General features: G+C 45.8%; 1 protein-coding gene across 4 annotated transcripts in view; it reads right to left on the bottom strand.

The window, feature by feature from the left end:
- Window positions 1-25,767, bottom strand: part of PLD1 (phospholipase D1) — a 73,868-nt gene that overhangs the window by 23,290 nt on the left and 24,811 nt on the right. For 3 of the 4 annotated variants that reach the window (XM_064721587.1, XM_064721586.1, XM_064721588.1), the window contains 15 exons: window positions 22,280-22,465; window positions 21,828-21,955; window positions 21,392-21,537; window positions 20,544-20,652; window positions 19,060-19,125; window positions 13,473-13,531; window positions 12,897-12,989; window positions 10,355-10,507; window positions 9,507-9,656; window positions 8,631-8,714; window positions 6,875-6,956; window positions 4,792-4,902; window positions 3,370-3,582; window positions 1,720-1,936; window positions 682-795 (listed from right to left, as the gene is read on the bottom strand). In XM_064721587.1, coding sequence (XP_064577657.1) covers window positions 682-795; window positions 1,720-1,936; window positions 3,370-3,582; window positions 4,792-4,902; window positions 6,875-6,956; window positions 8,631-8,714; window positions 9,507-9,656; window positions 10,355-10,507; window positions 12,897-12,989; window positions 13,473-13,531; window positions 19,060-19,125; window positions 20,544-20,652; window positions 21,392-21,537; window positions 21,828-21,955; window positions 22,280-22,433 — 1,879 coding nt within the window. In that variant the 5' untranslated portion in view covers window positions 22,434-22,465. The remainder of the gene's footprint in view (window positions 1-681; window positions 796-1,719; window positions 1,937-3,369; window positions 3,583-4,791; window positions 4,903-6,874; window positions 6,957-8,630; window positions 8,715-9,506; window positions 9,657-10,354; window positions 10,508-12,896; window positions 12,990-13,472; window positions 13,532-19,059; window positions 19,126-20,543; window positions 20,653-21,391; window positions 21,538-21,827; window positions 21,956-22,279; window positions 22,466-25,767) is intronic. The other variant, XM_064721589.1, reaches the window with a different exon arrangement.

Below are 25,767 nucleotides of genomic sequence, written 5' to 3'. Positions count from 1 at the left end.
GCCTTAGAGGAAGATGTTTGTAAGAGGATGATGCTGAAGAACTGCTCCTCACTCTGTTCCTGCACCCAAAGGCATCTTGGAAGGGCACCACACTGGGATAGGCCCTTAAACACCAGTCCAGAGATGGAAACAGCTCAGTGCTCACAACCCCCCAACTCCTCTCTCAACTGAGTGTGCTTTCCTGCTTTTAATCAGGAGCAAAAGAGGGGACCCAAGTCTTTGTCCAAACATGGGACTGGCAGCAGCCATTCTGCTGCTTCCTCTCTCTGTTTGCATGTCTTCCTGCATCAGGCTTACTTTAAAAATATCCAATACAGAACTTCCCAGTTCCAGTAACAGCTCTTTCCTTTACAGGATGAGAGCTGCTGAAATCATCACATACCAGAATCAGAACTATTTCTGCAACTGTTCCCTGCTGTCTTTATTGCAAATTTTTTTTTGCTCATTATTTTGATTTTGGATTGTTTTGTTGTTTTGGGGTTTTTAATTCTTATTTATTTGTAGATTCTGGAGAAGGCTCTTCTGCCAGGATGCCCACAGAGGCGGGATAAGGATGCTGGGAGAACAACAAGCAGCAAAGGCTGATCCTGGCACCCAGCCTCACTCTTACCATAGTTATAGTGCAAAAACATCAGCAGCTAAAGCCTGAAGGAGTTCACAGCTCTGCCTTCCTCCACTTACCCTCCCGAGGCTCAGCGAGCCCCTGTCTGGATTCACTGTGGTGATGGAACATTTTCAGATGGGGCCTTAAACTCTGGATTAGATTCGGCTGGCTCCTAGTGGGGGCAGAGTAACCTGCAGAGAGTCAAGATGCTCTATTCATGGCACAAACACACGTCCACCTCTGCACCATGGTGCCTGCTCCTGTCTGAAGACACCTGGCAGACAGGAACTCAAACCAGATGTCAGTTTGCTGCAACTGCAAGTGGCAGCCAGGCAAGGATCTAATTCAGGACCCAGCTGGTTTCAACCCAAACAGATGTAATGAAGTACAAAGGCATGGCTGTGTCCTGAGCTGACTGCAACCAAGATCCCCATGAGGAGCCAGAGGCAAGAGAAAGATCAGCAGGGAGGGATAGAAATTCCAGTAAGTTCCCCCATCATCAGGAGCTGAGGACTTTCAGGAAGGATTTCATTCTGGAACAATTGCCAAGCTGATCCTTGTAATTTTAGCACTGAAGTTATCTTTAATGTTGGGAATTAAAAGCTGCATTTAAATATTCAACTGTTGAACAGACTTTCCTCTCTAGTAAGTGGGTAAATTTGGAATATTTCCATTTATGTGAACTTATTTAAAACCTACTTTTAACACTAGTCTGTGAGAGAGGATAATCCCATTCAGAAATTATTTGCTTGTTATAATAAATCCAAGTTGAAAAATGAAAGATTCAATTCTCTCCTGCAGGAACAAACACTTTTCTCAACAATACAAACATTAAGAATCACATACATTGTATCACATCATCTGATGGCTCATGAAAATTGCTAATTAGCTAAAAAAAAAAAAAAACCACCACATAAAACTTTTCTTCTCTATTTTGCAGTGACACAAATTTACATGTTGGCTACACACAGTTATTATTCTGATAGTTAGGTAACTTGTCAACTTTCCTTCCATACAAAGAACACATTGCCCTAGAAATCATGTGCACGTGCACAAACACCCACCACCACCTCCACACATCCTTTATATACATTATTTAGCTGAGCATCACTCACTTGACTCACTGTCGATGCTGCTGACGCTGTCAGAGTGGTGCATGCCGTGCTTGTGCAGGTGCTTGTAAATGCTGAACCTTGAAAACTTTCTGGGTTTTCCTATTCCTTTCATCTTTGATGTGTCTGGGGCATCATCAGCATTTCTCTCAAACAAGTGGCTCTCTGGGGCCAGACCTTGAGGCTGCAGTGGGACACGTTCAGTCGACTCTGCTGCAGCCTGAAAAGACACCAGACATGGCTGCAGGTCAGGTATGGAGAGGTTCCCCTTTACAGGTTCTCGTGCAGATCAGAGCTCAGAAACAACCACGAGCCAAATTTTGCTCTGTGACAGACACACTTCAGTGGGAACTAGGCATGCTTTCTGGGGAGAGTCTGTACTGAGGAGGCACTTACCAGGAAAGCCTAGTAATATTATCAGCATTTGGATCCATAAATTTACTCTGGATTATTACTCCCCTTGAAATTCTCATCAACCTAGACCTCTCACATTTTTAGAGACATGTGGTTGCATACAGAGCCAGGTTAGCAGAAAGCTCAGCAAACAAGGCAGCTGCTGAGGGCCCAAACAACAAACATTTCAGACGACTCTCCAAGTGCTTACTCTGCATTTCTAAGTTTTGTTCAGAAAAGAGAGGTTGCTCAGAGAAGTTGTGGATGCCCCATCCCTGAAAGTGTTCAAGGCCAGATTGGAGAGGACATGGAGCAACCTGGTCTAGTGGAAGGTGTTCCTGCCCATGATAGAAGTAGGAACAACATGATCTTTAAGGTCCCTTCCAACCCAAACCATTCTAAGATTCTATGATTTTAAGAACACAGACTTCAAATTGTGGCTGCTGTTCCAAGCTCCAGTGGAAACCCAGCTCTCATATCTGTGCCCTAGCAAGGGCTTCTCAGCAGCTAGACCTAAAGAGTCATTTGGTGCTTAGATCCTTCCTCACACCACTTATTTGTCATTAAAGCTCCAAAACCCACTCCATGCTCAGAAGAGGACATAGCCCATTCACCCCTCCCCAGACCTGCCAGTGATCACCAGCTGGACCCTGCCCACTCATGTGCAGGCCCAGGAATTTACTGGGGAGAAGGCAATAACAATACCCTGGAGAGATGCACATCGGCTCCAGGCATTCCCCATAGGATAGGATGACAAAAAAGAGGCTTCTCCCATGGTGCTCTGCAGCACTATGTTAATTTATCCCAGTTCTGTCTTCCCCATTGGCCTTCCCTACCCCTTTTACCCTTGTATGCTAATATTTGGTAAATTCTCTCTGTCCTGTTTTCCCATGGTTTGTGTAACCCCATCCATCCACGCTGGCATTTTCTGTTGGTCCCTTCCCTATGTACCAATCCTGAGCCCTCAGACCATTGCATCCATGATGCTCTTCTCCATCCCTTCTTTTCCTGGACCCTCCTTTGTCTTGGTCTATTGATACCCTAGACCCTCCTTTGTCTTGGTCTATTGATACCCTGGACCCTCCTTTGTCTTTGACCCCTGGATTCCTTCCGCATTGCCCTACATTAAGCACGTTGGAACTCCATGCCTGGACCCTCCTGTGTCCTCACTGCCGAGCTGCTGCATGTGTGTGCTGGTGCTCTCCTACCTCCTGGCTCTTGGGGCAGGTTGCATTCCCCACCACCACAGCACCCACTTACAGCCAGGTTGACAGTGGACAGTGACTTGGTGGCGGCGGTGGAGGCGCGTTTGACGCTGCCCACGTCGGTCAGACGGTGCTCGTCGTCGTCCCAGCGCCCGTAGGCCAGGTCAATGCCACCCACAAACGCCACGGACTGGTCCACGATCACCAGCTTCTCGTGGTGGGCCCACAGGTACACGGAGGAGGACACGTGGTCTGGGTGCCTCATCACCTGTGAGGAAACCAGCACTTGAGCTCAGCACTGCTGTCAAATTTAAACCCTTCCAGGCAGAGAGCTGCTCAGACTTTTTGGGCTGTTTGGGGTGATGGGGAAATGCTGGAGTTGTTACTGGATGCATCCACTGCTTAATTAGCACAAGCTACTCATTTTCCCCATAGCAAAGCAACACCCATGGCAGGCAGGTGTTTCCCCAGGATGCAGGAATCCCAAGCAGCAATGATTACTGATGCTGGGATAGGTCACCCTTACAACAGCTCCATAAGAGGACCATAGTCAAGGAAACTGCTTCAGTTGAGCTGTAATAGCTGAGCTTTCAAACACAGAGCCTGCTCTGAAAGAAAACAACATATTGGGGATCTGAGTCACTTCTTAGGTTGTTGCCACCACACAAGAGAAATGAGAAGTTGGGTGGTTTTTTCCCCCTACTTAAAATCAAGTTGTTTGGCATTTGTTTAGGAATTTCTTTTTGACAAATATCTATGGAACCCTAATTTCTGTATCTAAACTCAGGGTTTTATTTATGATGCTAGAGCCACTAGACCAGTCTCCTGGAGAAAAAGCTTCCAAGTTTCACCTGGCTGCTCCCAAAACCTGAGACACAGCTCATGTGTATTGTCCAGTTTTGCTACAAACATGATGAACAGATGCTTCCCTTTCCTATGACAATTGATCAAGTGAAAATAAATCAATTATTCTAGCATAGCAAGTATCTTACTGCTCATTAAGGTGTATGTGTCTCTAAGAGACTGGATCTAGCCTTATCTACTGGTTTGTCTGCCACAACTGATTTTCTGCTTGGTGCCATAAGAGCAGTGTAACAGCACAGGACAGTGCAATGCTGTTCTTCTGTGGTGGGAACATTAATGCCCAGTGTTGACTCTGATCATTTACATTTGAGCAGAAATGCTGAAATGAGACAACACTCTCAATTTGTAATTTTACATTTGATGTAATCCCATTAACTTGTCCCATGAAGTACACTTCTTGGAAATCTAAATGAAACAATTTTATGTTCCATTAGAACCTAAAGAAATGAAATTGCCAGATGTGGCATCACCATATGTGTGTACCTTGTCAGACACACTGCAATGGTGAGAAACACTCCTGAACTTGCAGTTCCCACCCAAATCCACCGGGGTTAGCACCAGCCATCAAGAACACCTGAATGCAAACACCCTCCACACAGCCCTGTGCAATTACCTTGATGTTTGGATGGAGGTGCATGAGCGTCCGCTTGCTGTACTCACTGTTGATCCCCAGGGCAAGCTCCACCTCTTTGTACAGCATAACAAAAATTCTCACTCCTTGTTGCTGTCAGAAATAAAAAAGAACACATTGAATACAGGCACATCAATAGATAGTGTTTGTTTCCAAAGGGAGGAAAAGCTAGAGGCAATAAATGTGTTGTGCTTGCTGATGGAAATGCTGATTGAGGTTCTTTGTTCTTATGTTCTTCCAGATCCTCCATGGGGACCCCACAGCCTGGAACAACCTTGGGAAAGCTCTCCAGCTTTCTGAGAAGGGCTCAGTACCTGGGTTTGTGTGGGTCTTGCTGTTTTGTCTGAGCTATGTCAAGGCCCATCCACAGGTCATTCCTACAGCAGCTGATTTTACACACCCTGTGAGATAGACTTTGCAAGCACGATTCACTCCAATCATGTTCATCCACTAAAGCTCAGTGTTCTGCTGCTTCGTGCTGCCCTGAGGGCTGCCCTCAGTTAAATGTCCCTGCAGGATGACATGACCAGTGAAGTGACACAGACATCCCCCTCCTGAAGGGGATGTCACCAACTCAACACCAGTAAAGAGGTTCTTTCTGCTGGTAGAGCTAAACAAGCTCCTGGAACACAGTGAGCAGTGCTAAAAACATGGTGCTTTTTGTGACCAGCATTGTATCCATGGCAGGGTTTCTAAAAACTTTTGTTAAAGCACTTTCAAATGTGCCAAGTGCCTCCCAAACCTTGGCAAACAGTGGTCACACACTGGGACACCTCCACTTCCCATAAATTAGCATGGATTAAAAGCCTGCACTAGAGTTTGCCAGCTTAAACTTGGAACCTAAACTTTCCACAGCCTTTTGAATTTCTATTCCCTTAAAGCTGCTACTAAGAGCTAAGGCAATCTCCAAACAGTGGATGATATTCTGCTCTCCACTGCATCCAGGGGAGTCCAAGGCAATGCTGCACACACAGCCAGGACAGCCTCAGCCCTACACCACGACATCAGCTTGCTGACTGCCCTGCTGAGTCCAAGGAACACCACGAGTGACAGAGGAAGCATTTCCAGGGACTGACCTCATTCACCTTACCACAATGTTTTTATGGTCATAAGAAAATCCATGTCAATGTGACAAAAAGAAGCCAAATTCCCCCTTTGAGTGAGTGATGCCTTGTGGTCAGTCTATTTTTGCCAGAAAACAAGAGCAACTCCAAACCAACAGCAGTCAGACACAAAGTTCTCATTTTTTATCTAGGGATGTGGAGGGCTGATGACTATGATGACAACTGGCTTGAAAAGGGAGAGAGTCAAAGACTATTTCAGCACGTCACAGAATGGTTTGGGCTGGAAGGGAACTTCATGATCATTTTGTTCCACCCCCAGCTATGAGCAGGGACACCTTCCACTAGATCAGGTCGCTCAAAGTACCAGTCAACCTAGCCCTTAACAATTCCAGGGATGGGGCAGCCACGATTTCCCAGGCAACCTGTGCCAGGGCCTCACCACCCTCACAGGGAAGAATTTCTTCCTAAGAGCTAATCTAAACCTGCCCCTTTTTAGTTTGAAGTCCGTGTTTATGGAATGCATGGAATTCTGCCCTTCTACTAGAGCAAGAGTCCAAGTTCCTTGGAATGGGAACAAACCTTGTGACTCTGCTGATATGGGCAAGCTCTTTTTAGCAGCGGTGTTATCGGTGTTATCACAGGGTGTGTGAACAGCTGGAGCACACCCCACACTCATAAACACAACAAAGTGCTCAGCCTTCCCTGTAACCTCTAAATTACATAACTCACATAGATAGCAGCAGGTCTTTCACCCCACCAGGAACTGAGACAGTTGTAAACCAAGCCTGTGACCCAAACCTGGGGCAATCAGAAGATCAAACCTTCTGCCTCTGAGCTCTTCCAAACCCAAACGAGGGGAACAAATCAAAACACGTGGTTTTCCAAGGCCATCTGATGTGAGGCTTTAACTCTCATCTCTACCAAAATGAATGGAGGAAGTGCTCCAGCCCCAGCATGACCCCCTGGATGGGAGGTGCAGGGTGCAGCTGGAGCTCACTTACTGCTTTTCTCTTGAGGATGCAGTCCAGCCGCCAGCGATTCCCTTCCACCACCGGCCGCTTCATGAAGATTTCCGGGCTCAGCCTAAGAAAATAAAGGTGAATAAAAACTACAGCAGATGTAGCCTGCAAACAAAGCACTGGCCTAAATAACCAACTTGGGAAGCAAAGGAATTGAAGTTTAAATAAAGTGGATGTGAAAGCTTATGTCCCAGAGTGATACATTCTCCAATATCCTGCTCTTTGTTCTTTAATAACTGAGCATTACAGAGGGCAGGGGACATGTCCAGCATATTCATCTTCATTCAATAACCCACGAGACCAGGTTGAACAGTGATGTATAAATAAGGAAATTGTGACTCTGTCTGTGAAAGAAAGATGCAACAAAAGAAAACCCTAAGGATTTTCTGAAAGAAATATGCAGGCACAAAAAATAAATAAGAGTGGGATTTCAGTTCTCCTGGTACCTGAGCTATCTGAACAGAACAGATTTGTGCTGAATTTTCCTTGCCGCCCATAGACAAGAAATTGGATCTCTCAACAGGACATGTTATTGCTTTAAGGATTACAAGAAATAGTTAAGGAATCTCATCTAACTCCTGCACAGCAAGGTGACAGAATTTCAGTCCTTTATTTTTGTACCAAGCATAGCAACTTGGGCTTGGATAAAGCATATTGCTACATCCTATTTTTATCTTATACATCAGATTTTAGGTAAGTTTTGGAATTCCATGATACTTTAACAATTGTCTGAATAAAACACTAAGTAAGAGACAATGGGTCTGAAATGAGATTTTCTTGAACTGCCACCTTATGTTGCACAGGGGGAATCCATGAGCATTAGGCTTAACTGTGGCCATGGCAGGAAACAGATTTACCCCACCAAATGTTAACATGGTATGTAGTTTTCTCATAATTTCCTCCTAGAAACTAAGTCTCCCTGTTCCCAGAAGCAGCAGATAAGCAGCCAGAGGTTCATTTCAGAGGCAGAGAAAGAGAAGCACAGAGATGTGCGTAAGGTGAGCAGGAAATCTGAGTCATGTCTTGGAAGCCTCCCATGCCCAAGGTCCAGGCTGGCTCAGGCAGATTAACCTCCAGAAAAGGCAAGACATGGGCAGCCACAACCATCACCCAGCCAGGAGACTCTGCCCAGTGTGTGAGAGCATCCTTTTCCTGACACAAACAGGAACCAGAGCACTGCATAAACACATAAACTAGGGAACAAGTGGGCAGAGCCAGGTCCTTTAGCAGACACAGAGCTCAGAAAAGGTGACAAACCTCCCCTCCTTCCTTATCTGGCCCATTTAAGAGCAGACCAAAAGGACGCACCACAAGATGCTCTCACACTTGGCATGAGGCTTCCCAAGGCAGTGAGGAAGAGCTGAAAGGGGATCCCATAGCACTGAGCATCCTTTTTCCCTGATACACTGCAAGACACCCATGCCCCTCAGACTTGCAGCTATTTACACTCCTGAGGAGCCCCTCAAGCCACCCCATGTGCAGTTCAGGTGCTGCCTCCGTGTGATTTCAGGCATTTCCGTGGAGGGAGACAACCAAGCTGTTGATCTGAGGCGTGTGCTTTTGCTGCCAGCCCTCCTGAAAAGGCCTTTGAATACAACACAAGGAGAGGTTTGGGTGTGCTGCCAAACCATCTGGCTGCAGGGCTAGCTGCCATACTGTAGGGCTCTGAACAGTGCTGCATTGTCAGGAGCGTCCCCGGGGAGACAGCTGGGCAACACCCAAATGTGGCAGTGCTCACCACCAATCTGTGATGAAAATTTCTTCCTTAGCAGCTTCCATGGCATTTGCGACGTCTTCAAAGTACCACTTGGCATTGACATACCTGCAAAAGCAAACAGAGTGCAGAGTTATGCCTCCTCCCCTTCATTAAGCAAAGTACACAGCTGAAGAGAGATGGGCTTCTGTGTTAATGACATTTACGTTCTCATCTCAAAAGCAAACACAATTCAATTTCCAGAATCAGGACAATATGCAGGGAGAATTCTATGCTGCTATCAGTAGCTTGATGAAACAGCACAATAAGGGAATATTAAGTGCCTCTTGGCACTTCTGGCAACTTCACACAATATTCCTGGGTTCTGCTTGACATGCAAGCCAAGTTTGTCTCTCAGGAAGGGATGATGGAATGGTGCTTCCTTTGATTTATGGAAAGTACTCAGGCAGAGGTTGTTGCAAGGCAGATGGTTCAGGGAAAGTACTGGTCTGCTTCCAGCTAGAATCCAGTTTTTGAGGCACTTCTGGGAATGGATTAGTGCAGTCAGGTTACACTGGGGACAGAATGATTTCTCAGGGGCTGCTGTGTCCATAAAGCCCAGCCCTCCATAAAGACCCTCCTGACTATACCCAGATCTGCATTTGTTGATTCCCTCTTCTTCTCTTTATCCTTACAATGACAAATACCCAACACACCTTTGAAATTAAACATAACTTGACTTGCAAAACACAATGAGCTGTGACGCTGAGAGCTCCTGCCACCAGCACTGCTACTCCATCCCTGGTGCAGAAAGCCTCATTTTTTTTGCAACTTCTTTAATTATCACCAGTCCCCAAGCTCCCAAAGGCTACCAGCTGTGTTGGTGAGAGGTCTGAGGGCAGGCAGGTAGCAGGTGCTCACCACTTGGCCAGGGTGTTCTCCTGCACGGCCGCGTAGGAGCCGAAGCGATGCTCCGTCAGAAAGTCCTTGCCGTGCTTGCGGATGAACTCGTCTATGCCCTGCCTCCACCACTGGGCATGTCTGTAGCTGTTACACTTCAGAATCAGTGACCTGTGAGAACACACGAAGCACAGGACAGCAGGCTGAAACCATTTCCATTTAATTGGGCTGCTCCTCGCCGCCTGTCCATGTTGGTAAATGCATCTGTACCAGTCATGTTTTATTTACGCAAAAAGCAGGGACGTCGCTGCTTTGTTTGCAAAAGAATGCACAGCACTGAGCTGCTCTGAGTGACTAACAGTATTGCAGTGCCAAGCATGAAAAACCCACCCATGTTTAAATTATTAGCACCAGCTTAACTTGGAGCTGGAGCCAGCCAATGTTGTATCTTTTAAGAGATGAATTTATACTGTGCGCTAACATAAAAACATTAAATATCTCTTTATCCCCCACTAGCATATCTTTTGAGCAATACTCCATTGGGATGCAGAAGAAAACATCCCTTCTTGCAGCTTAAAGAGAACAGAAAGTCTAAAAAATTACCTAAGCAATTGCTGTTGAACCACACTGTGCAACTCAGCATGCACTATGCCCCCAGGCTCCAGTAATAACCACAGGGATGGACAAACAGAAGCTGCAAATGCCTCATTAAGGCATGGAAATAATCAGCATTAGGGCCAAATCCCCAGCAGGTCTGAGCACACCAGCAGCAGCCACCCAGGCTTGTTAACCTCTCCTGCAGAGCAGCATCGATTTCTCCTTAAAAAGCAAGAGCAAACTAAAAGGGATAAACAAAGTTGTTTTCTTACCTGGAGAGATTGTCGATCTGCAACCCGTATTTAGTTTCTGTTTCTTTCTGGCCTATCTTGATGTTGAATTCCTTATCAACCAGCAGGACAAAGGAAATGGCCCCTGAATCAGGCTTCATGTACATCAGGAAGGAGTCCTTCACCACCAGCCACCTGTACAGACACAGCAACCATGTCAACTGGATTTCACACCCATGCCAGGCCTTAAAACATGAGCCATGAAAAGAGCCAATAAAATGGAAAAGTGCTTCTTCAAAACATGTGCAAATCATTTATCTGGGAAATCTACTAAATGGCAAAAATTATTCTCAGGAGGTAGACTGGGGGTGGTTTTCTTAAGCAGAAAAGTGTCTATTTTATGAACTTGGGTAATGAATTTCAATTCAATATAGGACTTTTAGAGTTAATTACATAACTCCTTTTTACAGGAGTCTTTAAAAATACAGGTTCCCTTGTTAAACAAAAACCAGGAGAACCTCCCTGATCATAAATCTCTGAGCATGAGGCAAGGTGCAACAAGCCTTCCTCCATTCCTAATTTTTATTCAGCTTGTATGCTATATGGGAGTTATTTGACATTTCTTACATTAATTCTGATGCTAGGATCACTTTCACTCCTATCAAAATATATGAACAAGGCATTTGGGAAAGCTTTTATTGCCAAGCAACAGGCACCCTGTTAGAAACACATGAGGAGGGATGACCGGCAGGTTTTACGTAAATATTGTAGCCTGAAGGCAACTCTGGGAAAAAACACATTTTTTACTGTGAATGGCATTTCTAATTTTTTCTCCCCCTGCAGCGTAGCTGGGGTAACCAGCCCCCTCTGTCCCACACAGGTCTCCATCACCAGACCTTCTCTTCATTCTTCTGCACACTCAGAAACACACAAAGCAGCACAAAACACTGCAAAAATCTGTTCATTCTTGTATCTTTAGTAACAGCCTCAGCTCCTCATCTATTTCCCATACTTTTTAATTAGATCCCGTAAGTTTTTTTCTTGCTTTCAGGGCCCTGAAAGAGTAACCTGGAATCACCTCTCATTTGGTGCCAAAATATCTCTCCTCTCTGTTTGGCCCATAATTTGACTCTTAAACATCCCACAGGGTGTATTTCCAAATACTCTCTCTTCTGTTTTTCCCAGGCATGAGGAGCCCTGCCTGTGCCCACCCACAGCTTCACCCCACTGTCCTCCTCCATCTCCTAAAATCCTTCCTTTAAATAACCCTCTCTGGGAAACATTACTGTTATTTGCTTATTTATTGATGCATAAACTATCAGTCCCAGTGGGCCAAGATGGGAATTTAGTGTCTCACTTGTGATATTCTGCACACAAACCCACTCAAACACTTCTCCTACCCCCTTTCTAGACTCTAAAGAAAAATGGAGATCCATCAGAGCTGGATGTGCTACTGGCCCCACCAGAGCTTGAGGTTTGGACAGCACAAGAAAGGGTTAACTGAGTAATATCAAGAAGAAAGGGCATATTTTCCATAAAAAAGAAAAAGAATTGGTGACAATTTAATGATTTGACCTGAAGGAAGGTCACATCTTTGTATCCTTGTGCCCTCATTATAGAGATCTTCTGTAAACCTAAATTAGGAAATGTTGGAAAGACTGGGCAGAAACAGAACCTTTTCTTCACAAGAATGCAAAAGGGTTTTGTTGGAAAACAGCATTATTAAAGATAAAACTAATGACAGACCATGGGTGATGCTAAAATCCAAAGGTGCATAATGCCTAGGGTAAGCTCCATTGACTAATAAATTTTGCTGTAAGACAGATAAGGGCTGTTTGGATTTTGAAATGGAGAGATATGCCTGGGAAGGGCATGCTCCAGGAAGTACAGCCTGCATTTTTTGGAGGCTGGCTGGTACTCCCCCACAGCACATATCTCCCTGTGCTGCAGCCCCAGGCAACACAGAGACCTAACACAGAGGGTAAAGCAATGGGAACAGCAAATTATGTCTGTCTGCAGCAGGAAGGGAACAGGAGAAAACACTGGGGTTCAATACCTGCAGTAATCAGCAAGAGGCAATACATAAATGCATTTAATGCCATGGTTAATTGCACCAAACAGCTCCTTAGCATTGCAGGTCACATCTGATTTGATCCTGCCCTGAAGCAGTCCAAAGAGTGTTTCAATTAATCGATTTTCATTTTGTAAATTGAGGAAGGGAAGCTCAGAAGGCCAGGCTGAAATCTGCCTGGAGCAGGTCACCAGCCACATTCCCTCCCAGAGACACAGAGTCACCTGTGCTCCCACAGCAGGGAAAGCTGGGCACAGTCATTCCTGTCAGCTCTAGGAAATCCCAGGTTTTCTCTGGAGTAACATGTCCCTTCTGTGAACTCACAAAGGAGAAAAAAAACCCCACCCAGATGGAAGGGTGAGGCAGGGAATAGCCCACGGGCCCTTCCAACCTGAAAATCTGTGTCTTTCGTAAAAACAGCAAGATTCTCTCCACAGATTCTTTGGGAAAAGAGAGACAAGCAGGGATTTGTGTGTGCCAGGGAGCACATCCCCCCAGGCAGCCCAGCAGTACCTTTTGGACCAGCGGTAGCACATCCTCCCTTGGCCACAGCAGTTGAGGCCGGGAATGCGGTGGCCCCCGGAGCGCTTCATGATGAACCCTTCTCTGCAAGGACACAACAGGGGCAGGGTGAGGCATGGGGCTCATCACCTGGAGCTGCTGGGGGGGTTTGCAACCCCCAGCCCTCGTGCCTAGAGCTGGCTCTGCAACTGTGCCCCAGCAGCCTCTGTGCTGTGCCCTAAAAGCTGGATGAAAGGCAAAAATAACCCTCCCCCAGAAGAAAATAATGGAGTTTTAAGAAGCACAGGGTCCCATTTTACAGCACTGGAAGCAGAAAATTAAGTAGCCCAACAGGGAGGGAAGAATGGAAACCCTGTAAGCACTGTCTTGTAAAGCAGCTCATTCTTAAAAACCTTTCTCCAAATTGTAGCATTTCTGTCTGAACAGTAATAATTTTTCATATCGAGATGGCAAAATATTCCCCAGCCAGTTAGTGCTGAGAAAGGAAAGCTAATAATTTTAACAGCATTTATGTATAAAGCCATGCTCTTAGTGAATCATAACTCACAAAGACAGCTCACAACTCACATGCCCTTCGGTCCCAGGTCATGGATGAATGACAGCTGGCTTACTCCAACGAACTCCATCTGGGAAAGAAAGAGATTCCCCCATTTTTATAACCCTGAAATCCACAAAAATGTTTGCTTCATCAAAGTGACCAGCCATAAAGACCTACAGAACATCCAGAGCAGATGTTATCCACCATCACTTAAGCATCTCCAAAAAGACCAAGGAAAGTATTTTGGTTGAGTTTTCTGTTTGCTTATTTCAGATGTACTTTGGAGAACACATTTCAGGACAATTACACTCAAATGCATCACAGGGACTCCCTGGTATTCTCCCTCGTGGATCTTCAGCTGAAAAAGGACTCAAGTTTGACACTGTTCAGGACTCTGTGTGATCTTGGCTGTCTACCTGAATCCTCTCCTTCCTCCAGGGACCCTCACATAAATACTGCAAAGGAAATGAGGACACTCCATAGCAAGGAGAACCCTTTAAGTCCCCTACCCCATGGAGACACCACAGAAGGGTTCAGCCCCATAACCCACAAGCATCCTCCAAGGCCACTGCAGCAGGGCAGTGCTGGACACACATCACTGCCAACTGGCTCCAAAACCAAAATTCCACAGGAAAACCACAGTGGGGCAGGAGGAGAGCAAGTTCAAATCCCAAAGTCCAGGAACCTGCCTCCTCATGGCTCCTCCTGCTTCAGCAGGGATTGCAGGAACATAACAGTGAGCAAAGCTGGTGAGAAAGCTCAGCACGATTACATTCACCTCTAAAAATAGGACACTGGGCAGTTTCAACTGAGCAGGCTTTTCTTGGCACAGCAGGACATTCCTGGCAGTCTGCTGGTTATTAGCCCTGGGCCCCTTTAGCAGGGAGAAACATTCTCCCAGGGTGTCCTGTGCAGGACAGGGCTGGGGCAGGCACAGCTCTGCAAAGAGGTCACACAGCAGAACCCTGTCTGCACCCAGGCACTTCTAATTTATTGGCACAGCAAGGTGGCCAAGTGCAGAAGGGTGCTCAGGGCAGGTGTCACTGTCCCCTTGGCCAGGCAGAGGGAACTTCTAACAGCACATTTTGGCAATGAACCCTGCTGGGGCTGCAGCCCATGCTCCTGATTGCAGTGGGGACAGGAGGCAGCCTTGGTACCAGCTTCAGGATATGTCCACCCATACCTACAGCAACTCCAAGGAAAGGTTTTCTCTTCTCAAGGAAAGGGCCACTGTCATCTCTCTTTGGCAAACCAGCCTCAGGGTCCTCATCAGCAAAATCCAATTTTGGACCCCTAAGTCTCAAAGACATTTTCAGACACTAAGTATAACAAAAAGTATCAGTAAATTTGGGGTCTAAGTCTGTCTTGCCATTACAATGAGGTTAGCACAGGCTCCCTTCCCAATACCATCATTTTTTCCCAGAAAACAGCAGTAGAACTGAAGATCCTTCCATCTCCTCAAGCTCAGCTGCTCCTGGGATCTTCCCAAACTTCTCATATCAGCCAAAGCCATGAAGAAGAACAGAATACACAACTGCTTTCCTCTGAGTATCTCAAGGACATAAAGTAACCTCTCCTCAGCTGAGTCAATTCTAATGCTTTGATTTTAGGGTGATTTCAGCCTGTTTTCAGCAAGTGGTTAGAACAAGTCATTCCATGTTATTTTACCAACCATCTTGCTCTCTCTGCTCTCCCAAAGTGTTCTGGAAAAGCACCAGGTGTGACCAATGAATGTTTCAGCTGTTTCTGCAGCAACACTCAGAGCAGGGTGGGAAGTGCCTGAAAAAATCCAGTGTATCCTACAAGCCCTTATCAGAGGTCCCAAGCAAATTCTCAGGCCAGTTCTTTGTCTGGATCCCATTTTAACTTCATGGCATTTCATATCAGACAAATCAGAAAGCCAGACATGTCTCTCACAGTGGGCACACACACAAAAAAAGCATAGAAATGTCAAAACCCTTTGAAAATGCTGGCTGGAACCAGAAAGCTGGTAGGAATTTGAGGAGCACTACATGCAGAGAAATAATTGTCCTCAAAGAAGCAAAAAGAAAAACCAAGAGGAAAAATTATTTGCAGAAACAGAACTACCACTACATAAAAGAGAAAGAAAGATTGTCTGGCAGCACAGCCACCTCCTCTTCAGCCAAGCAGTCTCTGGAACAGCAGTGACAGGAGCCCATCCAACACATTGATCAAGCGTTGGTTTGTAAAAAAAAAAAAAGTTAAATAAATTCCTGCAGTTAGAAGGAAAATTCCCCAGTGCAGTGCAAAACATCTGATGGAATGATTAATTGTTCCAATTAGCTATTTTTACTGTCACAGTGTCTCATCTGAGGTGCTCATCGTTCACAGAGAGGCTGGGAGAGGCAGGCAGGAGCTTTCATCTCGGTCACATCAGCATTCCTGCGCTGCCCAGCTGCCTCCCTGGGATCTGGCATCCCACTCTGGTTTCAGACAGACCCGCAGCAGGATGGCTGTGCTATGAGGTATGGCCAGGAGAATGCAGCTTCAGTGACACTGTTGTGCCAGACAGCAGTGATGGGCTGCAGGACAGGCTGTGGAAGGTGGAGAACCAGCTGCAAGGTGTTCAAACCATCCTGTCCTGCCAGCAATGTGGGGCATGCATGATTTATGTAAGTCAAAATTTCACAGAGCATCTTCATTTCAGAAAGGATTCAGCCTCTCCATGCTGCATTTTTTTTCACTTTGACCCTTGTTCTTTATTTAGTGGGTTCAGAAATGCATCAAAAGCTGATTAGCACTGGTCACTAGCAATCACATGGAATTACACACTCTCCAGAATGATATTGTTCAGCACAATTTCTTACACAAAGAAAAAATTGCTTATATAAAATACACATTTAAAAAAGCCCTAAACGTGCTGCATTTCAAGCGTAATAGCTTGAAATATTGATGGGTTGGGTGGGGACCTCCACAAAGATCCAAGCAAAGGATCTGCAACTGCATCAGAGGCAAAAGTAGTAGCCTCTCTCACTTCTCAGCTGTTGCTAATTAAGATGAGGTTTTTACTCTCTCTAAAGTTCATGCAAAACATTACACACATACACACAATCCAATCAAATCTTACTTTTCCTTTTGCAAGTATGGGAGCTTGCACAAAAATAATGCAAAGATCCAATTACTAAAATTTTTAAACAGAATCCAATTAAGCCACAACATTTTGAGGCTATATTCCTCTAATTTCCAATTTTCAGAAAAAGAAGTGTGAACAGTTAACACACTGAGATTCCCACAACAGTAATTGTCTTAAAGCACTTCAGCCCCAAAGTACTATAAAAAAGGTTTTGGAAGGAAGAAGAAGACATGAGATTTAATCACATAAATAATTTTTAAAATATTAAATATAAAAAGCTAGATGATGTACAACCTCTCCAATGCCATGTAGTCACTGTGGACCTGATCCTTAACCCAACCAGTGACTTCAGGTCTTCAGGCAAAACCACAAGCCTGACTTGCAGGCTTGACTGTCTTAGTGCATGGCACATCCTCCAGACAGTGTAAAAAGCACTTTGCTCTCACTGGCAAATAATAAATTAACCACAAAAGCAAAATAAAACAAGTAAAAAAGCAAATTCATTAAATTGTGCAGCTCAGATGTAAAAAACCTCTCCTCAGAGATGCTCCTGACCCAAGCAGGCTCTTCACAACGACCAAGGGTTACACTCCAGGCAGGTCTCAGCTTGCCTTTGCAACTCCATGCCTGATTTAACTGAGTTCCTGATTTTAAAAAAGTCCTCAGTGCATGGATTTGATGAGAGGAACACAAAGAAGTCCAAATGTGCTCCAAGATTAAGACAGTTACAGCATTTGTCAGCATCGGAGCAAAAGGCTTCTCAACCACAGGAAGAGCAAAGCCCTCATTTTGTTCTCAGGAGGACAAACACAGTTCCAGGGAAAGTGCCAGAAATCTCCACTTTAGTCTCCTCTGAGAATGGTGGGGGTGGTTTGGGTGCTGTTTTAAAGGAAGCACTTCCTTCCCTGTGCTTTCTTCCAGCATCGCCTGCAGGACCCGCGCCGCCACCACGGGCAGCAAATCCTCCCTGAACACTTCTCTGAGTTCAAATGCAATGAAAGCCAACAATAAACTGAGAATTGATGTGCAAAAGGGACATCTGGCTCCAGGGGCTGGGGACAGAAGGGCGATTCAGCCCAGGAGGGAGCACCCCACAGCTGCTGGGAAGGCAGGGCTGGCCCATCTCCTCTCCCAGCCCCCACTGTGCAGCCTTGTCTCAAACCACAGCCTGGCCAAAGCATCACCCACGTTCTCATAGGAGCAGAAACGTTCCAAAATATTTCAAAAAGGCAACGCCTGCCTAAAAGTGACAAGATGGATCCACACTGTAAAATAACTCTCCCCCGCTCTGCATATGCTACTGATCAAAATTGCCAAGTTATCCCAATCCTGCTTCTAGAACAAAAGATGACTCTTTTCCACAAGCAGCTCTTTAGTGCTTTGGAATTAAGCTCCACAGCCTGTCCCCTAAAGAAGCACTCTAAGGAATGCAGCTTCCTCAGCCTCAGCCTGAAGATTTCTTGCCATCCAGAGAGCAATGGCCAACCCCAATGGGCCCTTTGTCCCATGGAATAAGCAGCGCTCAACACTGAGCTCTGCAATAGAGCACGCACGGTTTTCAAGTTTTTATACACAACATCCAGCTATGAGCTGCCCAACATCTCTACATAACGGAAATCCTGCAAAATAGAAGAATTTCTAACAACAGCCAAAGTGGAAGAGAAGTGGCTGCTGCAGAAACCCAAAGTTCAGTCTGTATTTTTGGCTTGTTTGAAAACCAGGTGTTCCCAGCTATCACTCTGTGCTCAGAAATGTCACCAAACTTGGCAGCTACTCAGTGCGTGCATCAGATTTTGCTGGTAACACAAAAGATGAAGTAACACAGTCATTATGCAGCCAAAAAAAGGGGAAATAAATTACCATCCCCAAGAGATGTCACAGCTGCAGCTGACAGGTGAGGACTTCTGAAGAAACAGTCGAGGATGAATTTCGAAAGAAATATTTTTGCTTAAAATAGGCCTGAAGCTGGATTTGACATCTCTCCTCATTTCAAACAGTGTTGACTTGGGGAAATAAGCCAACTTTAAATAAGCCTTTGGAACTGACAAAACACTCACCTCTCTGGGTATCCCACACACACAAACTCAACACCACTAATGTCCAGGGAAACTGCACAGAATAGAAACCCAAGACAAATCTGCACCCAGAACCACCCACAAAGCCCAGACTGAAGGAGCAAATACAAATATGGTTTGGATTCCAATTTTTTAAGTATTTAGAACTGTAACTTATCTTACACAGTCTGCAGAATTAAACACAATCTCACCACATCATACATGTACAGCCAGCTGTCTGGACTGAACCAGCTTGAGCAGGTTATCACTGTGCTATACCAGCAACCACTGAGTCATTCCTTTGGTTTTAATCATATTACATCTGTGTTGGAGAAATCAGCTAAGCCAAAATGCTCACAAAACAGCTGTAAAATGTTTCTTGCAGAAGCTGCATGTTTGCTTCCAATGAATTCAGCATTTGTAAAGGGAATATTCTTTAGACAATTAAACAAAGTAATTTCTACTTACTGTTCCATGGTAGTTCCTGTACATTGGCATTTTCAGGATATTTGTCAAGTAATCCTCCAGCTGTTTCTACAATTAAAATGTTGAAACTTTAGATAGGATGTGGAGGTTTTTCTTGAAAATTCCTGTAACCCAACTGTCTGGAATTAGGAAGCAATCAAGAAATCAGACCCACTTTTCAGTTTGAATGGATAAATAAATCCATTATTATGAGTTCACAGGATATCATAGCTCAGCACCATAAACAGTTGGCCATAAACACATTGTTTACTGTTCATAGTCCTGTGTTTGCACCTTCCACCAGCAGACCTGCTCCGTGGCAGGGTCACCTTGGAGGTAAACTTTTGTGACTGAGCTAAAGTTTCAGAACAATTTTAAATACCAAATCAGTCCCCATTGTTTCTGGCCCACAGGAATCAGCTTTGTGAGAAAACAGGCTCAGAGGCACTGAGAGAGCCTGTTTAACCAAAACAAAAGGTTCACAGGGCGAGTGACACAGGGACCATGTTGTGCTGTCCCAAGGACACAGAGAGAGCAGTGGCTGGGCCTGCCCTCCCAGCCAGGAAGGGAGAAGAGAAGAAACCATTATGGGAGAAGTAATCTCTTACCATCCTCATGATAAAAGGGAAAAGAAAAAATTGGACTGTCTGGGCATGGGAAACTGGGCACAGTCCTACAGGACACAAAGCAAACTGAAAGGAAACATGGGCTAAAAAAATAAAAAGCATCTATACAACAGTTTTCTTCCTCTTTTAAACCCACATCTCTCTCCTCAAACTTCCCACACATCAGAGAAGCTGTGAACAGCAGGGTTTCTGCATGGCACAGCCACAAGGCACAATCCTTTAATCCTCTGGGCCTTGAAGTTCCAGTGGCACAAAGCCCAGGGAGGGAAGGAGCAGCAGAAAGAGAACGATAAGCACAGCCTGAACAAACATGGAGTTTTTAACTTGTGAGCAGCAAAGCTGCAATGAAGAGGTAGGAAGACATCCACCCTCTCCATGGAAGGGCCCATCTGTTAACATCTGATGAAGTTACACAGAACACGTGTGCCTGGGCTAAAATTACCCACTTCAGCATCAATAGCCTGGCTGTCATCTCCTCTTTCAGAGGGGGATGGCACTGAAATCTCTCAGATTTTGATGGCCACGGGGCTGCCTCCATCACGCAACTTGACTCTGAAAACTGTCTTGTCTATCTTTAAATCAGAGCAGGTGGGAGGAGGGGAACCACCACTCCCAGCATCACGGTGTTCCTCAACTGCAGAGGGAAGCTCTGCCCACATGAACCCCAGGAGCAGCACCCTCATCATTGTGCAGCAGAGAATTTGGCATTAAAGCTGGACTTGTCACAGCCAAACTTTGTCAAGAAAAATACTGTAATGATACCAAACAAGGGTTTTGATGGTGTGTGGCTTTGCAAGCTACCTGCCAGGCTTCTCTGCACCTCAGAGCATCCCTCTGGCCCCACAGGGAGGTGGCTCTTACCCTCCTGCTGGAGAAGTGCTCCTCCCGCACCGTGCTCTCTGCGGTGTGCGGCAGACTCGGCATCTGCCTCGGCTCTCCCCTTTTGATGGATTGTCTTCTCACTGTGTGACTGCAAGGAAAAACACACCCCAACATCAAGTCTCAGTGCTGCAAGTGTCTGTATGCCTCAATAAATAACCCTTCTGCTGCAATGCCTTTATTTTTTCTATCTGAGAAGTCAGCGTGCTTCAAGTGTCTTACAAACTAAAACACAACACAGAAGTATCAGTTTGATTCATGAGGGTCAGCTTTTGGTCTCATAAGGAAACGGAGTCTACATCCTGTTTTTAGGGCATTATGTTCCTCCAGCTCTTAACCCCTCATAATTTTACCTTTCCTACCATATTCCAACATTTGTCTGCCACAGAAAGTGTTCGCTCACCTACATCACTTCTCTTCACACTTTTCCCTTTCCTCTTCTATTTCCAGCTATCCCAAGCACCAAGGCCAGCCTGGCCAGGGACCCCCATGCATCCCACATCCTGCCCACACTGTCAGAAAGCCACAAAGCTCCAGCAATTTCCATTAGCATTATCATAACCCTTCCCCAAGTTCAAGGTAAATCCAGCTCAAAAGCTGATGACCCAGGAGACAACGTTTCCTGCGTCAGCAGAGAGATATTTGCATCACTTAGATTACGGCTGCTGAACACATAGATTAAATATTTTTATCATAGCTCCTAAATATTCATGGAGACTGAATTCTTCTGCCCTTTCCTCCTTACAGCAAAGCAAATAGGACCAGTGAAGCCAAATAGATAACACATTAAGTTAACAGATCACACCCCCCAGAGCTGTGTCCACACTCACCTCCTGGTGGGGATAGGGATGCGCACGAAGGCTTTGTACCTCAGCAGCTCCCTGTGAAACTCCTGGAAGTGCTTGAACTTCCTTTTCACGTGCCAGACAAACTCTCCATGGGTCAGCTCGATGGTATAAACATTGGGGCTTGGTACCTGCAGGGGAGAACATCACCACATGGCATGCAAGTTTTGAAATAAGCCATTTTCCTGCAGCTGCTCATCTAAAGAGCCTTTATTCAGCTTTACTTAAGGATTATTGTGTCTCACAATTTCTTGTTCTGCTTTATTAGGTTTTATAAATAGACAGACAACCTTCTCTCCTAAGCATTTTCTGAGACACAGGCATTGCTGCTTCCTCAGCCCATGAACAAGCAAGCACAAAATTAAGGCAGCATTTTAAATAGAGTTCTACAGAAATCAAACAAAATCTGTGAAGTTCTGACCTTCTTAGTGGAAGTAAATCGTTCAACTTCCAGCACACGCACTCGGACAGGACATCCCGAGAGGTACGTCTGCGTGCCCGGCTCCTTGAAGCCATGAGTGTGGTAGATGGCAGAGAAGGGAATGCACACTGCAAGGAGCACAAACCCACAAATCTGTTAGCTCAACAGCCTTGTAACAGGGCATGAAAGGCAGCAGACAGCAATGCTTTAACATGGGAGCATTTATACAGCATTAATTCCAGCAAAAGAGAGCAATTTTTATTAAAGAGAGCTCGAAGACAAGGTTACACAGAAGGGACTTGACTTGAGAAGCTCAAGTATTAAGAGCCTCCAGGTTCTAAATCAGGGTCAATGCTGGGCTTGGTAAAACCACTGAGGCTGTAGCCTCCCTGCCAACAGATTGATAAAAGCCAGGCAGGACATGGGATGAGGACACAGGGGTGTCGACTCACCGGTGCCTTTGGGGTCAGTGAGCACCTCCGCGTCCACCTCCTCCCCCTCCACATGGAGCTCCCTGGTGTCCAGGCTCTCGATGATGTTGCTCATGTCTGCAGCGAGCTTCTTCAGCGTGGATGTGGCTGCATGGCTTTCTGCTCTCAGAGACATCTCAGGGGCCTGCGCTCAGGAGCCGCGGGGCGCTGCGGAGAGAGAGCAGAGCTGTCAGCACCTTCTCTGCAACACAGGCCTGAAGGAAACCACTGGAGATGCATGGACACATCTTCCTTCCATCCCCTTACCCACATTCTTCCCAACTATCCCACCCTACACACCCAATAGCAAATATTCAGCTATATCACTGGCTGGCCAAATCCCAGATTTAATTCACCTGGTGCAGTGTTTCCCAGGTCAGGCTACATGAAGGAAAAGCTCACTCAGAAAATCAGTAGGAGTTTTTGCTACATGTTCTTCCTTGGAGTGAAGCAGTGCTAAAAACTCCCAGCATTATTAAGATTTCCTCTATTTCTATGCTCCTTACACAACCGCCTGTGGTGTCTGCGTGCCTCGTGCTCTCCCACGGCTCCATCCTCTCAGCAGGCTCCAAAGTTACAGCTCTAAAGGTTCCTCTCCAGGGTCAGGAGTATCCTGATCCCCACAAAAAACCTGGGATCAACAAGCTGGATCCCACTTCTTCTGTGCTCACCCCTCCAACATCCCAGGTGGCTGCAGGGGACCAGCCCACAGTCCCTTAGTGATGGGGACACAGCCAGGGAAAAGGCTGCAGCCCACTCAGGGCACTCAGGCACTGGCACTCAGAGGTGTTTGGGCACTGGTGGCTACAGCACTTCCCAACTTTATTCCCACCCATCCATTCCAGGAGCCTGAGTCACAAGAAAAACAGGGAAGGAAGAAGCCAAAAATAATAAGGAAACAAAAGTAAATCAATATATGAGGCATGGCCACTGACACTAGCACAAGCCTTTCCTGCTTGTGAATATTTGCAAACCCTCTTCCTCCTCTAGGCTCTGCATCTCACCATGGGGCTGTGGAGCTGGCTGCTGGTCCTTGCACACAGCCAGGCTCCAGCTTCCTCCTGGGCATCGCCCTAATGATGATAAAAAGTCCCTTCAATCTTTGTCCTGCTCTGCAATAAATGTCACAGCTACCCTGAAAAAATATGGTTGGGACAAACTGGCAACATTTTACAGAAGTCAATACAAGGATGCCCATTTATCTTTGTGGAAGCTCTTACATTGTGTTAAAGAATGATTTTTCCAAAAAAGTGTGACATTTCTGATGTTAAGTTCTGCAAAGAACACTATGCAATTATTCTTGTGTGAGCTCCACAACAAGAGCTGGGTATGCTGTAACTTGGAAATAATTTCACATTTTAATAAATCATGTATTTAGCTGCTTTTGAAAGAGCAGTCTTTATTATTGTTTCCTCTTGAAACAAGTCCATTATTTCATTACTACACAAGGCTGATACCATGTATGCCTAAAAACACGCTAGAAGCAGCTGCCTTCAGAAAAAAAAATCCATTTGCACACGAACTTGAATCAAAAAAACCTGGGTCAATCTCTTCTCTCATACCAAAGTAAAAGCAGAAGCAACAGTTTCATCTTGGGATTGAGGGCTCCAAGGGCCTGGGTAGCTCTGTCACATTCCACCAGTGGCAGGGAAAGCCACCAGGGCACAGAAGGTTTTAGGACCAGACCAGGAGATCACTGGGCCCCCAGGTCACTTCAAGAGACCTGCATGAACAATTCAAATACAAACACACATGTGGGTACCTCCTTTCCCAGTGATACCCTGAACTTTGGGGAAATGTCCTGGTTTCAGCTGGGACAGAGTTAATTTTATTATTAGCTGGTACAGTGCTGTGTTTTGGATTTAGGACCAGAAGAATGTTGATAACACACTGATGTTTGAGTTGTTGCTAAGTTCTGCTTCCCCTAATTCAAGGACTTCCCAGTTTTCAAGGCTCTGACAATGAGGAGGTGCACAAAAAGCTGTGGGGCAGCACGGCCAGGACAGCTGACCCAACTTGGCCAAAGGGAAATCCCATTCCATTCCACAGGACACCATTCCCAGGATATCAGCTGGGGAAATTGGCTGGGGGGTGCCAACTGCTGCTGGGGCTGGGCACTGGCCAGGGGGCGGTGAGCAATTGCTGAACTGCGCATCACTTGTTTCCATCAGTGTTATTCCCGTTTTGTTACAATTATTACTATATTTTATTTTGTTTCAATCATCAAACTGTTCTCACCCCACTGATGTTACCCTACCCAGCCCGTGCACTCTCTGTGCAGCAGGAATTTGGCACTGGCACTGTCCCACACCTCCCCTGTCACCACTTCATGGAAAGCCAGCTCTCCCCCTTGGAAGCTTTACACTTTTCCCATTCTGACAAAGTACTGCAGGGGACTTCAATTATTCAGTGAGCAGAAGGTACATTTTCATTTGTTTAGAGTGAAGTCATTCCACCTGATATAGACTGGCTTTGGATGTTTGATTTTCTCCCTGGAAAGCAGGCATACATAAACAGCATTCCCAAGGGAGGCCATGCTGCCAGGCTTTCCCAAATAACCCTGGGGATGGCAGGAGGGAGCCCAGAGCCTCACTCTGCACTAATACCTACATTGAAATCCTATTTCCCACTCAGCACTTCAAGCAAAGAATTTTTTTGTGTATTTCTAGCTGGAAATAAAGTAGCACCTTGCTTTGTATTTCTGTGTACATTCACATTTAGAAACAAAACAATTTTTTTCCCTCCATCAGATGATGCTTTTACTTCATGGAAACTTAATGTCCTTTCCAAGAGAAGTTTTACATGGTCAAAAAGAACACCAGCCCAAACACACTCTGGACGTGCCATGCCAGCAATTACACTTGAAGGAAACCAGCAGACAAAAACCACATCAGCAGGGCTGCAGGAAGAGCAACAGAGAGGAGCCAACAGAGAGAGGAGATGCTCATCCTCCCTCCTCCTCCTCCTCCTCTCCTCCCCACTGTGCCAGGTACAGCTGGGTTCTTTGTCACATTAATTGACACAGTTGGTTAATGGATAAACAATTAACCAGTGTATGCAATGATTATTTCCAAGGGACCGCAGCAGGGCTCCATAACTCAGGATTTTATTATTTATTTTTTTTTAAAGCTAAAGCTGTTTTCACAGCTGGCACAGACAAACCCTGCGATAAAGCAGGGTCCAAACTCAGGTGGGCCTGAGTCAGTCCCAGCAGCAAGATTCCTGCCATAGAGATTAGAGCTGAATTTTGGGGTTGAGAAGGAAAATGTGACTTGCCCCACAAACCTGGGCAGGGGCCAGGCTCTCTGTCACAGCTGGCTGCTGCAGAGCCACAGGACACAGGGCAAACCCAACGCTGGGCAGGGCAGATGGCACTGGGGTCAGCTGGAAAGACAGGACATACACACCCCTCTGAAAGCTTTGCCAAATTGCTTACAGGGCCCTGTTCCATAGGAGCTATTTAACCTCTC

Source organism: Zonotrichia leucophrys, chromosome 9 (assembly GCF_028769735.1).
Source record: "Zonotrichia leucophrys gambelii isolate GWCS_2022_RI chromosome 9, RI_Zleu_2.0, whole genome shotgun sequence".
NCBI classification, from domain to species: Eukaryota; Metazoa; Chordata; class Aves; order Passeriformes; family Passerellidae; genus Zonotrichia; species Zonotrichia leucophrys.
The sequence above is the reverse complement of the archived record's forward strand: the minus strand, read 5'-3'. Positions and strand labels throughout refer to the sequence as shown.